Here is a 13,926-nt window from a genome sequence, read left to right as displayed (position 1 = left end):
AACGTTACCTCAGTACACAGAGTGTAAAATGGATGCAACATCAGGTTTACGTCCCAAGTCATGGTTACAGGTTAGATTACAGACTGCGGTTTATTTATTTATTGAGCTTTATACAGCGCACACTTCGCTCGAGGACATCAGAGCGCTCCACAGTGTCAGCACCCGCAGCATATGCTTGAGATACATTGAGAGTAAATACAGACACACAGCGACAGTAAGTGACGAGGTAAAGGAGGAAAACTGAATAGGCAACAACGACTTAAGGTACATTAGGAGTAAATACAGATACATTCAAATATTCATCGCGGTATGTGCATTGGTGGGTAGTGTAGGTGAAGGATATTGAACATTCTGTAAAGGGAGGTGGGGGCAGTGCAAATAGTGCAGTAGAGCGGAGGTGGGAGTAGCAGGTGGGGGGATGGGGGGCTGGATCACCCACCACAATAAATGACTCTCTAAGGAGGAAGAGGCTGATAGTCGCAACTGGCTACCTAGACAGCAAGTCTCCATGTGAGCCCCAATCCACACCAGAGGGGCAGGACATGCTTGGGTGGTTCTAGAGGCCGCCTATAGCGCCTGGATGTCTAGTTCTGATCTCAGAAGCACTAGCATGGCAGTGCGCTCGTCTACACTCTCAGGAGGCACCCGCCACTCATTGCATCACGAGTGCACCGAGGGAACGAAACTCGCCTTATTGCCAAATAGGCAGATTCTGGATAAGATTTGCACTCCCGAAGCTAACACATTTTGGGTGATCCAATAATGGTGGACTTTGTAGTTTTCTCCTGTATTTCTGAAAATTCCTATTGTCAAACAGGCACAAGTGTTCCAAAAACACTAAAATCTGTAAAAATGTGCAGCATCCCGGTAAATCTGCCTGCCCGGACTCTGAAATCCCACCCCGCAATTCCGACATGTATAGACTTTGATTGGCATATGTAGAATTAAAAAAAATGCTCATATCCATACTGTACCTGCCTGGGTGAAAATACAAAAAAATACCAAAGGCACTAAGTATGGAATCAATCTGGAATTTACAAGAAAAACCTCTTCCCCCCTTCTGAACACAGATTCTCAGTCTCACACTAGGTCCCCGTCCACAGAATACAGACTTATAACTCTCTGTTGGGATCTGGGTTCTGTATTAGACATCACTTTTATATCGGGAATTTTAAATCTGATACTTTCTCTGCTCTGTCAGTGATAACACGCTAATATGTCTTTGAATTCTCTAATGTTTAGTCTTCCTCGGGTTGTATGTCTGGGAGTTGTAACATGGACCCTTCCAGGCGGTTCAGTGCTTTTTCTCGCTGGCTAAACTTGACCTGCTTCTCAGGGTTCCGTGCTTGGACAATATTCGGCAACCGAGATTCATTTTGGAGATTCATATTTTAGGAAAACACGATCAATCAAAATATAACAAGTGGGGAGAAACATAGGAAATCCACTGCTTATGCTATATATGATGACATCTAAGGATCTGACCTTTAATCCCAGCTTTCCCGCTTAAACAAATTGTGTGATCTTGGTAAAATCGCATTTTCTCCCAGCGCTTTAGATCTGTAATCTAAACTGCGTCTGCTTGTCAGGGGGTGTATTAAAGGGCTAGAAAAGTGTAGGCATGTCTCGAGGAGTCTCTGGGCAGCCGAAAGGTCGTGAACTGTCTTCAGAAAATAACAAGCATGCCACTTCAGGTCGCACGAGGCAAATAATACATTCCTCGGGCAGAGGGGTATTTAGGTATTTATAGGAGTGATTGAAACATCTCCTCTCAGCACACGCTTCATCACAGGACACTCTGAAACTCCCGCCAAAACTTTGACCTGTTCAGGTGGGGAGAGACTTCTTCGACTAGGCGTGACCCCAGTGTACGGCCCACCGCTCTGCCTCCCCAGGACTGATCTTGGGGGTGGGCGGCTAAGGGGCTTCCACACACCCCCAGAGCACCGGTTAGGCTCGTAGTTACCCCTCAGCGGGTGCCACACCATTTGCCATTAACCTCACTTCATGAGCGCAGCGCTCGAAAACGCGGCTCATTGTCGGAACAAATTGCAGCATAAAAATTCTATTATTCGGGGAGAGAGAATGATTAAATGCCATTTCTATTTGCAACAAAATGAGATTATCGGAAAGGAGTAATTATGGGAGACCCCAGGCACTCCGCTCCCAGAACAGAGGGATCTGTCAAGCACGGATCCCGCCATTGGAATCCAATTTTTCGGTTTAACATGAAGGCGAGTTATTGAAAAGCATCCGTCAAGGAGCTTTCGGGGCCCGAGAGAGTGATTAAACCAGGGAGGAATTAAAAGCAAAAGAAAAAAAAGAGTTCACTTTGTTAAATGCTCATTAAGATGGGAGCAGTACCAAACGATTCGGGTGAGGGAGGGGTGGGGGTTGAAGTGCTTCAGTGAGGACCGACTGTGCGGGAGTATCCGAGAGACACGTGAGGGGAAAGGGAGTAATCAGGAAGACACTGGAGGGCACACAGGTGGGGCCAGTACTGGGTGGGGCCACGGTGCAGGAGTATCCGAGGCCCCACCCCCAACCAGGGCAAGACGGGCCCTTCATAATATAGGGGGTATGTGAGGCACCAAGGCGGTGCCAACTGTGCAGGACAATTCGAGAGTCTAGCGAGGGCATGGCGGGAGGAAACATTACAAGGAGGAGAGGGCAGAATGGGGAATAGAGGGCGAGCATCACTGAATGGGCGAATTGGGAGAGAGGGGGTCCTTGAGGGGCCCCAGGGGGCCGGGAAGGAAAACAGAGAGCTAGGGACAGCGCTTAGAGCAGGGGGCCTGTGAGTGATTTAACTAACCCTCAGAGGTAAGGGGCAGACCCTAGAAAGGACACCCTAGAGGGAGGTGCACGTCAGAGGCAGGAGAGCTTCGAACACTGGGCAAGGAAGTTCTTATCCGAGAGAGCGCGGGTACCCGAGGGGCCCCGCCAGGGGGCGACACGAGCTGCACCACACTAAGAGGCAGGAAAACAAACTGGAGAGACGTCACCAGTGAGCTGCAGGCGGCCCACCAGGAACTTCCTCGGAGTGCACGAGAGTGGCCAGGAGAGACCTCAGAACTCACGTGAATGATTTATGAGGGGTCTCGTGAGAGGACAGGTGGGAACCCGAGAGGACCTTGTACGAGGACAGAGTGATAAAGTGGAGAGATCACGAGTGACAGGAGAGACAACGGAGCGAGAAGACCCTCAGAATTACAGGGCATGAGACTACGGGGGCCGAGGAAGGACAGCCTGTGACCTCAGAGGGCAGGGACGGAGCAGAAGTCCCCTCACCTGAGGACAAGGGAGGTATGGCACTGCCCTCAACTCAAAGAGGGACCTCAACGCGCGGCGTGAATACACGAGGGACCTTATCGGAGGACAGTGGGGCTCGTATGAGGGACCTCAGAGGGCGTGGAAAGGACCTGGAGGGACCCCATGAAAGGGTTGAATGAGGGACTTCCTGAGAGGGCAGGAGAAGGGCTACAGGGCAGAAATAAGGTATGAAGGACCGCAAAGGGCAAGTGAGGGGCTGAGGAGAGGCTCGTCACAGGACAAGTGAAGTACGAGAGGGGAGGCCCCAGGAGCCCAGGAGTGACCTCTTCCGGGGGCAGTCGGGGGCTGGCGGGGTCAAGGAGTGACTGGGACGACGCTAGGTGAGCGTGGAAGGTTACTTTTGCAGGCGGCGTCTTTGAAAAGCGAGGCGCGGGGAGCCCCCGGTGCCTGCTTACCTTCCGTCCGGGCGTGCAGCAGGAGCGCGGCGAGCAGCAGGCAGGCAGCAGACATGGTGCGCGGAGATCCCTGGCCGTCCGCGTGGACCCGGATCCAGCCTCCTCCTCCTCCCGGCTGGCTGGCACCGAAATACTTTGTGCAGGAGAGAGCTCTGGAGCAGGGTGAGGAGACACACTGGGGGGCCACAGGGGCTTCGAAGAGGAGGACCGAGGGGGCCGCAGGAGGCTGAGTGACGCCCCTCCCTGGGCTGGGGAAGCAGGCAGCTTGCTGGGGCTGGCAGCGGCTCTGTTGTGTGATTGCAATCAGCTGAAGTGGCGAGGGCGGGGGCTCGGAGCTGGCGGCAGTGGCAGCGGATCCCGCTCTCAGCCGCTCTCAGCAGAGCCGCGCTGCTTTCAGCACCAGAGACAGCGCCTAGTGTCTGCGAGGAGCATAGCAGCACCGGAGGAGGGACAGCAGCCGCCGTAAAACCCCGAAGAGAGGCGCCGCTGATAACAGCGATGCGTACAATCAGGCCCGGTTCTAGCGGGTGGGCCGGGTGGGCCCGGCCCACCCAAAGATGAGCCTGGCCCACCCAAACAGGAGCCTTGGCCCTCGCAGTGAGAGCTTGAAGGCAGGCGTGCAACGCACAGGTCGTGTGTGTCAGCCCGGGGAGACAGCTTCCCGGGCGCGCACACACACAGACAGTTTAAGATTATCGCAGCCACACCAAAGTACTTAACAGGTCGTTAAAAGACCATTAACATGTTAACTAGGCTTTGTTTACTTTTTTCACCCCTTCATCTCTGCATGGTGAAAGGGGACAAGTCCTTTCTTTGACACCGGTAACCTTTGCCTACTGTCCTGCTGCATTGATTTTCTTTTTCTATGCAGCGCAGGGGAAAAGTGGTCTGTTTATTCCTAGTCACCCCCTGACCCCTGCAGCTGCTTATCACATAAGGCTGTGACACAAAGTATGACTAATGGAGTAGGTAACAGAATGTGTTACAAAAAAAAATCTTTTTAAAATCTGCACAGGCCCACCAGGACACATACTTCGTATGTGCTTCATTTAAACAGTTTTTATCATTTCATCATAGCCGATGCTGGTCAACAATAAAAAAAAATACAAAATGGCAATGCCCAGATAAAGTTGGTGATTAATGATCCTGCTTTAGAGCAATCGTTTGTCTGTTAGTATTTTTTAAATGCAGACGCACTGTATTTTATGTGGATAGCTCAGTGGGTTACTGCCTTTGTCACAGAGATCCTTGTGTTACTTCAGAAGTTACAATCCTAACAAAAGGCAGTGAACAATGAACTGCCACCAAAGAGCTGCAAACAAACATGAATGGTATAATTAGAACTTCGCTTTTTTTGTTTTGTGATATAGTTAGAACTTCCCTAGTCTTTTCATTATTCTAATGTTGCTAAAATGAGTATGTTTGGGCAGATATACATTTTTATCAGTAAAGCTGACCCCCAAGGAATACTCTTTAAATCCTAAGGTTGTGTTTCCCCAGACCAAACCCTCTTAAAATATACTACCCACCGGAATGGATGACCTATGATTCCTACACCTTGTAATCCTCATTGGCTTATGTGACATTCCCTGTAGACTGATTTACATACTTGCATGATTCATTGTCTCTGTAAGTGTGTGCGTGATGTAAAGTACTGACACACACTACATTGATATGAGCAGCGTTATACAACAAATTAAATGCATATGAGAGAGGGGATACGTAAACATGAGGGGCACTGGTGGAGGGTGCCAGTGAGGGAATCCGAGGAGGAGGTAGTGGGAGGGGCTATGGAGCGATGAGGGGCACTGTTGGAGGATGACAGTGAGGGAATCCGAGGAAGAGGTCATGGGGTGGAGGGGGAAGCTAGGGAGAGATGAGGGGCACTGATAGAGGGTGGTAGTGAGGGAGTCTGAGGAGGAGGTCATGAGGGGGATGGGCTACAGAGAGATGAGGGGCGCTGGTGGAGGAGGGTGGCAGTGAGGGAATCCGAAGAGGAGGTCATGGGGTGGAGGGGGAGCTAGGGAGAGATGAGGGGCACTGGTGGATGGTGGTATTGAGGGAGTCTGATGAGGAGGTCATGAGGGGGAGGGGCTACAGAGAGATGAGGGGCACTGGGGGAGGGTGGCAGTGAGGGAATCAGAGGAGGAGGTCATAAAGGGAAGGGGCTATGGGGAGATGAGGGGCACTTGTGGCATGTGGCAGTGAGGGAATCCGAGGAAGAGGTCAATAGGGGGGGGGATGGATGGATGAGGTACACTGTTGGAAGGTGGTAGTAAAGGTATTTATGGAGAAAGAGGTTTTTGGTGCAGCGCCAAAAAAGACTTCTGCATCAACGCTGAATTCGGCCCAGTCATGGCCTTTCTGTTTTTGTTCATTTAATTAGCAGTCGGGCCATAAGGGCCACTATGGAACATACTTTAAAGTGCGTGCTAATTATATTTATTGCTCTATTCAATGTTTTAAGTATGAAGGTGATTTTACTAATGTTTTTACCGGGAGATGGTGCCTGACATGGGGCGGGGCCCAAGGTCATCTGTGAGATAAGGTGCACTGGAGAGGAATAGTGGCTAATCAAGCCTGTAAGGGAGTGCGTTGAAGAGTCCGTGGTCAGGTGGAGGTAGTAATGAAGAGGGATTCTCCCTGAAGGCTCAAACAGAGGGAGCCCGAGAAGTGTCACTTGCCAGATACTCCCACCTCAGAAACCGCCTCTTCCCATCAAAAGAACATTACATAGAAAAAACACTTTTTGTGAGTGATAACATTAAAAAGAGATTTGGAAAAGAGTGAGTTTTACTGGGCCTTGTAAGACTAAGAAGAGGTAAAGGAGGGCCCTGAAGCAGGCCTGCCTAGACATATATGCGACAAATCGAGCCCGCAGTGGCCCACCCAAATGCGTCCTTGGCCCACCCAATTAAAAATTCCTGGAGCCGGGCCTGCGTACAATCACGCAAATGAGGGACATAAATAGATCGAACAACCTATGGGACGCCACCCAGATTCAGCCAGTTGCAGCGGCCAGGTGCTGAAGGAAGGGGTAGCATATACCACCCAGCCCCTATGAAGAGACGAGAAGAACAAAAGCCCAGTGCATGGGCCAAGGGGCATTTAGCAATAGATCATTAGCACCACTGTTCAGATGAGGGACATTAGCTCAAATAAACCAGAGCATAGCTATGCAGAAAAACATCCTGTCACAGACGTCAGAGGCTATCAACACAAGATAAAAAGCACCAGTGGTGAAAGGAGCGACACTGTCATATGAGAAGTACTCAACGGTACTGGGAAAAAACATCGCATTCGCATGGGCCAAAGACACGAGGCGTCTAACACCAGAATAAAAAAAAACATACCAGTGTTCAAACGAGGGCCATCAATTACCATTAATAACCTAAACCTATCTAGGCTGTCTAAAATCAGAATTAAAGGGCTAGAGTTGAAAGGAGGGCCACGCACTACTGTAAAGCAAAGGGACGTTTCACAATAGAGATGAGGCACCAGTGTTGAAAGGAGGGTTACAACTATGTAAAACACTTAAGAGAAGCACATAACAAAGACATCCAACAGAACTAACGTGTGGTAGGAACTGAGGGACTTCTAAGACCAGATGTAAAGCACTCGTGCTGAAAGTAGGAATAACTGCCGTAAAACATCTAATACAGACCCCTGCAGGAAAAGCACATTGTTCCACACACCACGAGACAGCAAAGCACAAACGCCTAAAGGACACGTGTTGCGATGGGAGAATGCGTCGACCTTGAACGATCAGACAGGAAATTATGAAGAAGAGTGGAACATGTCAGATCCCTAAAGACGGCTGTTTCAAAGAATAAAAAAATACATCCAACACGGAGGGTAAAAGGAGGTACGGGTCCTATCGTGTCAGAAGAAGGAGGCAACAATTGCTATCACCGCTCCCCAAACAGAGACCATTATAGGAGACCGAGCCTGAGCTACCACAGACATCTAATACTGGCGCCCAATCACCAAGCTTCAGTGCGGAAAGAAGGGGCAGCCCCTGGGGTATACGAGAAGCCTGTCCTCGCCAGAAGGATGGACAGCAAATACCTACACGCACCGCCTAAAATGCATCACTCTAGAATACGTATTATGTGTCAAATACATGGAGGCATATAATACATTAGAGGCCTAGGCCTAACACGTGAATAGCGAAGAACCGTGGACTTGATCCTACGTGCAAGAGCAAATGTACATGTGAAGACATCTACTTGCGTGAATGCACCTTTTTTAATAGAATCCTCGTCGTGTGCCTAAATATTTGTAACATGTTTGGTTCTCTTGCAAAATACACTGATGCTCTCGGGCCAAGTTCACAAAAACAGGCTGCAGAAGAAGTTGGAACATTCTCTTTCATGCTCAATGAGAAGCCTCTAGTTTCTGAGTGCGTAGATTGAAACCTAATATTTATGGATCCCATAGCTTCGGTGCTGAGAGGAGAGAATCTTTATGCTCCGAGTCAACAGAATCCCACCCAGAGAATGGACCACCCTACCACATACATTCATAGAGAGAGAAATGACTTTCCGAGCGCTCAAGGTTATTGGATGCTGATATCATGGGCAAACCAACCCTCAGGAGTACATCAATGGGATGAAGGCCAGATGGTGCCATAAATATCCGAATACCCAGGACACCTGTGCAAGCAATGCTGTATTAGTGCTGAAACTTCATAACAAGAGTGTCCGCATAAGGAGAAGCTCTTGCCATATACATTCGAACAGAAAGCAGGATGCCCCAGGAACCAGGTGGCATCGAAAATCTGAACGAAAGCACACTCTTATTGCTACACTGAAAGATGGACAAATATTACTATAGACTATTAAGTGAGAAGGACTGAAAGGAGAAATAAGTCTTTCAGGACTCTGTAAGTATTAACTCCATGACTGCCTTGCTGACAAATGTATAGATCACAAACAAGTGCACCCAGTATGTCCTTATGATGTGTAGATATATTTCTTGAACACAGAGCACAATTGTAATGAGGATTTTCCCTCCAACATTTGTATAAGGGTTGTCCAAAAATGGAGAAGGTGTTTGGCACAGGAGTGTACAGACACCCTGGCAATCAATTAGTTAATTGGTAATGAACACAGCTGGCTATTGCACAGAACATCAGATCTAACATTAGAGTTCAGCGTGTTGATTAACCTCCCTGAAAAGAGCAACTCCCTTCCATATAACCCTGAATCTTGTAAAATATCAACAAACCAACCACCATGTTTCATCAATCTACTCGGCTCTTTTCAGCTCGTAATAGATTCCAGTGCCATTCTTTTCTATGTAATATTTTATCACAGTTTTGATGAGCAAATCTGTGCAATTCTGTTCATCACACACCATTAACTTTTACATTGGAAAACGTGTGCATCTTTTAGAGAGGTAAGTAAAAGACCATAGAAGTCCATCCTGGGTATTTACTAGAAGCTTCTATTATTGATGATCCTGACATGGCAGATGTGGTCACTTCCTCTGCATTTATTTGATACTGCAGACTATAATTTTTCAAAAATCTGGTTGTAAAAGATTGGCATATGGAGTTGTGAAAACTTAAATCCTGCATGTTTCATTTACATATATGTCTATTTAGTACAGTGTCAGTATTTACATATACAACCAATCATGTGCCAATACTTTATAATCAATATTGATGACATTTTATAGTAGTTTGAGGCCTCTCAAGGTATTGAATATTATTGCTACTTTTCATGGTTCAAGTAGGACTGGAATCCAGAAGGCTACTTTCTTGAAAGTGCAACCTTGTGTTTGAACTTGGCAAGCGGAAGTGGGATTTGAGGGCAATAATAAACATAGTATTGTATACGAATAATATCGTCTCCTCAAGGTCATCCATCATATCCTCAGGTAGAAGGTTATACCACATGCTAATTAGCTAAGAGTAACAAAGTTCTGTCACAAGGCCAAGCTCCATAAACTTGCATTTGAGAGAAAGCATATATATATACTAGTCTAACATTCTAGTTGTTTTAACTCTATGCTCCAGCTGACTTTTTTCTAGCAAGAGCCACAATCAGTTGAAATAACAATTGGCTTTGATTATTTTGCTAATCTGCTAGATAATTTGCATTAGACTTTGATTGGGCTTTCCGTGTTTTGTTCTTAACTGATGGGGCACGTGGTGTTGGGAAAGAAAAGTAGGGTAGGACTAAACCTAGTACCATGCAACAACGCCTGGCACTAGAGGTAATGGAGAAGTTTCTCCAGGGGAACCGCGGTGGAGAGTGACCCAATGCTGGACCTGATGATTTGGCTAAAAGTATGAGTGCGAATCGAACCAAAATCTTAGGTAACGTCTAACACTGCTTTCCATTTGTTTGTTGCTTGCTTGCATGGCTTATATTTGTGTGGCTAATAGATTATCAAATGCAAACAAATGTCATCTGGGTCAGAGACTACGGGAGAATAGAAAAGAAAAAAAATATTTAGCATAAAGTATTTTGAGGAGCCCACAAGACAAAGAAAAGCGAGTACAAGTGTGAATCTAGGATATAGAACGAGAGGACTTTAGAAATAATACAGTGGTGGGGATGATAAGCAGGAGTGCCAGGACCTGAAGCACAGACCCTTGAAGGATGAACCTGTGCGAGAAAGAGACCCTCTGAACTCGCTGCCTGGCCCCTTCACGAGCACCTCAGAGAGTTGACTGAAAGTTTGTCGAACACAAGGTGATTTTTTAGAGTGACTGCATTCCTTGCACCCATTCACAAGGTCAGTTAAAACAGAATTTCCAGTTTCCTTCTCCACCTCCACCCACAAGATAAGCTGTGGACACACTAGACTTGCAGACTCTGCCCCCTAGTACCAGAGTGTAAGTGGATTGTAAGAAACACCGCTGGGGGCCAGACAGTCTTAACGTAGTCAACCCCTACCAAAATGGACTCCTACCCTACTATGTACCAAGAGTTGGTAAACGTGCGCTTGCAAATAATTACAATAGTGGGTGGGACTCACTAGCAGGAACAGTAAAACGTTATTTGACAGACTAAAGTACACTTGATATAGAAGGTGAGCTAATTTACTGAAGAAGCGGAGAGACACTAAGGATAAAATAAATGTTGAAAAATGGTTGCTCTATTTACAATGGCATGAGGAGGCAAACAAACATGAATCCTAAGTCTAGAGTAAGAAGGATACTCAGGAGAAATTGGAATATCAAATTACCATCCCTAGAGACAGTGTTAGGGTTTGTGCTACAACTCTGCCTCCTCCCAATCTATTTCCCCTGATCAGTGAAACACAAGAGAAAGAGGTGAACAGGGAAAATGCTAGGAACGGGGGATTTGTTTAACTTGTTCCCCATGCTAGTCAAAGGGGTTGGGAGTGCGGAGGTAATACACATATAAAGGAAGCAGCGCCTGCGCGAACACCAGAGGCTGCAGCACAAGGAGGTGATGCACATGCGAGCGCTGCAAAGCAATTTGGCTGGCAGTAATATAATCGGAGGAGGGTGACTCCACTACCGTGGATCCGTTTAGAGCACGCACATTTCACCACTGGGCACAGCGACTGATGAAAATGAAGTCCTACGATCACCCTAAAAAGCTTTAGCCATACTGCAGGATAACAAAAATGAATGTGTCCATCTGCAACACAACTGGTGTTCCTGTAAAGCACTCTGATACCTCTGGGTCTAGTTTGAGCTATAAACCTCCCTCACCCCCACCCCCAAAAAAATAGCCATCTAAGAAGCATCACACTTCCACCCTTCTTCATTTGGGGGATTATTCAGTAGCCAGGGGTAGAGTGATGGTGGCCCATGTACCTCAGAGCCTCTCCGGTTTGATGAGCATTAAGAAACAATTCCCCGACATTCAGGAACATCCAAACCAGCTAGAGGAAGAATACAGAGTGTATTTGATGTCTATAGACCCAAGTGAGCATGTATGAATCAATTATTTCAATTGATAGTTCCAAGTGAAGAGAAAGAAAGACTGGTGGAAACAATGCTATGAACAAGAGTGGCAACTGAAAATGACCAGGAGTTAAACGCTGCTAAGGCTGTGTTGTTGAATGCAATTGCACAGTTAATGCCCTGTAAAAACTGATTAGACTAAAGTTTCAAACTGCAAGCAGAATAAAGGCGAGGTGCCAGTTTATTATTAGAACAGATGTCTTGGAAGGAATTAGGGTATAGCCAGTCCAACGGAGATGGCTCAGGAACCTGTTGGTGCTGCTTTTTTATAGGGGTTATTACCGAATGTATTGGATGGCAAACTAAGAAAACACAGGAAAAAAGAAAGAGAAAGCCCAACCAAAATTAATGTATTTGAAACGGCAAAATATGTAGAATGTGTGGAAATAGGTGGGATGACGACAAAAGGGAATGGTAAGGAAGGACAGGGAGCAGGAACAATTAAAAGAGGAAACAGAAGGGGCAGAGGAGAGGACCCGGGAGTAGGAGGTTCTTGTTTTGCTTGTGGTCAGCTGGGGCACTGAAAGCAAGATTGTCCTACTACTGCCTCCAATGCATCAGGGTTTCCAGACAAACTTGCGTAGCATCAAAGTGCTAAAAGTTCTTTTCCCAAATTTTAGGACACCCTGAGAGGTTTTGGTTGTTTTGTGTTTACCATAGTACCAGTAGATCAGAAGGGCAGTTTTATTTGAATTGTGTCATTGATGATAATCTCCCCATTTTCCTTATTGCCATGGATGCAAGCTACTCAACTCTCAAAATCTCTAAATTCCCTTCTTTACCTCTCTGGGGAATGTCCATTGATGCAATCGGTATTTCCAATGAGAGAGTGTCCCACCATATTAATGACTCAGAATCCATTTCTGTAGGACCTGTTAGAGATAAGTATTTCTTACTGCTTAGTTCAACATCTTCAACAAACTTGTTAGGTGGGACATATTGTGTCTATTGACAGAGATTGTGCTTTGTACCACACAATGGGTTTTCTTGAATATACCTCAACAACAAAAGAGTACAGTACTTCCATTACTGTGTCTTACTATGTCAAAGCTTGAGTTGTCCAGAAGAAGCAGACAAGGTTGCCATGTCCCCTAATTTAACAGATACCATCCACATTGTGGTCCACAGAGACCAATAATAGGGGATTTATCTTCTCAATGGAAACCATATACAGGAAGGTCAACATTCAGAAGAAACTTTGTATTTTTTTATGTGTAGTTGAACATTATTTACATGTAATTAGTTATATTTATTTTTCTAGTGAGTTGCATAGTTTGTAGAGAATTAGAATTGAAATAAATTCTAATTTTAAACTATTGAATTTCATTTTTAATTATTTGTTTTTGTTAACTAAACATCAATTAGGAATTAATAATGTAAACAATTTAGTTGATTAATTGTATTTTAAACATTTGTTATTTTCTCTGTTGATCAGTGTGTGTAATAACATTTGAAAAAGAGTTTTGTATTTATTTGATTTAATTTGAATTACTATTAAATTTAAACATATTTAATTTGTATTTTTTAATTTTTGTTGTTTTTAGGTAGTGGGGAAGGAAGTGCAATTATTTCAATATGTTTTTGAATATTTTCAAATCATTTGTGTAACATGAAGTCTGTTTTGGTTCTATTTGATTTTGTTTTTTTAGCTATAATAAATATTTTTCTATTTTCAAACGCTTATTTTTTTATTATGTATTTGAATGTTTCTTCAAGTTTAGGATTCAGAAGGATGTATCTAACCCCTCCAAAATGCAACACATTCTGTACTGTTCCTAAGATTGGAGCAAGAATAGTTAATCTAACTCATCCAAAGTCCAACACTTTCCCTGATTTTGCTTATTTTGGGGTGCGAATAGTAAACATAATACTTCCAAAGTCCATCGCTTTCTCTGCTTTTGCTTACATTTGAGTCAGAATATAAATCTAACCCCTCCAAAATTCAACACTTTCTCTGCTTTTTTTTTTACGTTGGAGTGGGAATGGTAAATCTAACCCCTCCAAGGTTCAGCACCTTCCCTTCTGTTAATTAAACTGGAGTTCGAGTGGGATAGAAAATCTAACCCCCCTCCAAAGTCCAACACCTTCCTTGTCTTTGTTTAAGTTGATGTGGAAATATTTAATGCCACACCTCCAAAGTCCAACACTTTTCTTAATGTTGCTGAGGCTAAAATTGGAGCAAAGGTGGCCCATCATTATGGGTGTCGGGGATCCACCCCTTCCTTTTCTGAAGCATGAGTGTCAGGC

At 45.5% G+C, this 13,926-nt stretch overlaps 1 protein-coding gene across 1 annotated transcript in view; it reads right to left on the bottom strand.

The window, feature by feature from the left end:
• The window catches only part of SEZ6 (seizure related 6 homolog), a 1,048,734-nt gene extending 1,044,878 nt beyond the window's left edge, over positions 1–3,856 (bottom strand). Inside the window, exon 1 of the mRNA XM_078680080.1 lies at positions 3,729–3,856. Coding sequence (XP_078536206.1) covers positions 3,729–3,783 — 55 coding nt within the window. The 5' untranslated portion in view covers positions 3,784–3,856. The remainder of the gene's footprint in view (positions 1–3,728) is intronic.
• Positions 3,857–13,926: the final 10,070 nt, after the last annotated feature.

The sequence above is a fragment of the Lissotriton helveticus genome, chromosome 3_1, assembly GCF_964261635.1.
Source record: "Lissotriton helveticus chromosome 3_1, aLisHel1.1, whole genome shotgun sequence".
NCBI lineage: Eukaryota > Metazoa > Chordata > Amphibia > Caudata > Salamandridae > Lissotriton > Lissotriton helveticus.
Note: the sequence above shows the minus strand (reverse complement) of the source record. Positions and strands in the feature narration are given on the sequence as shown.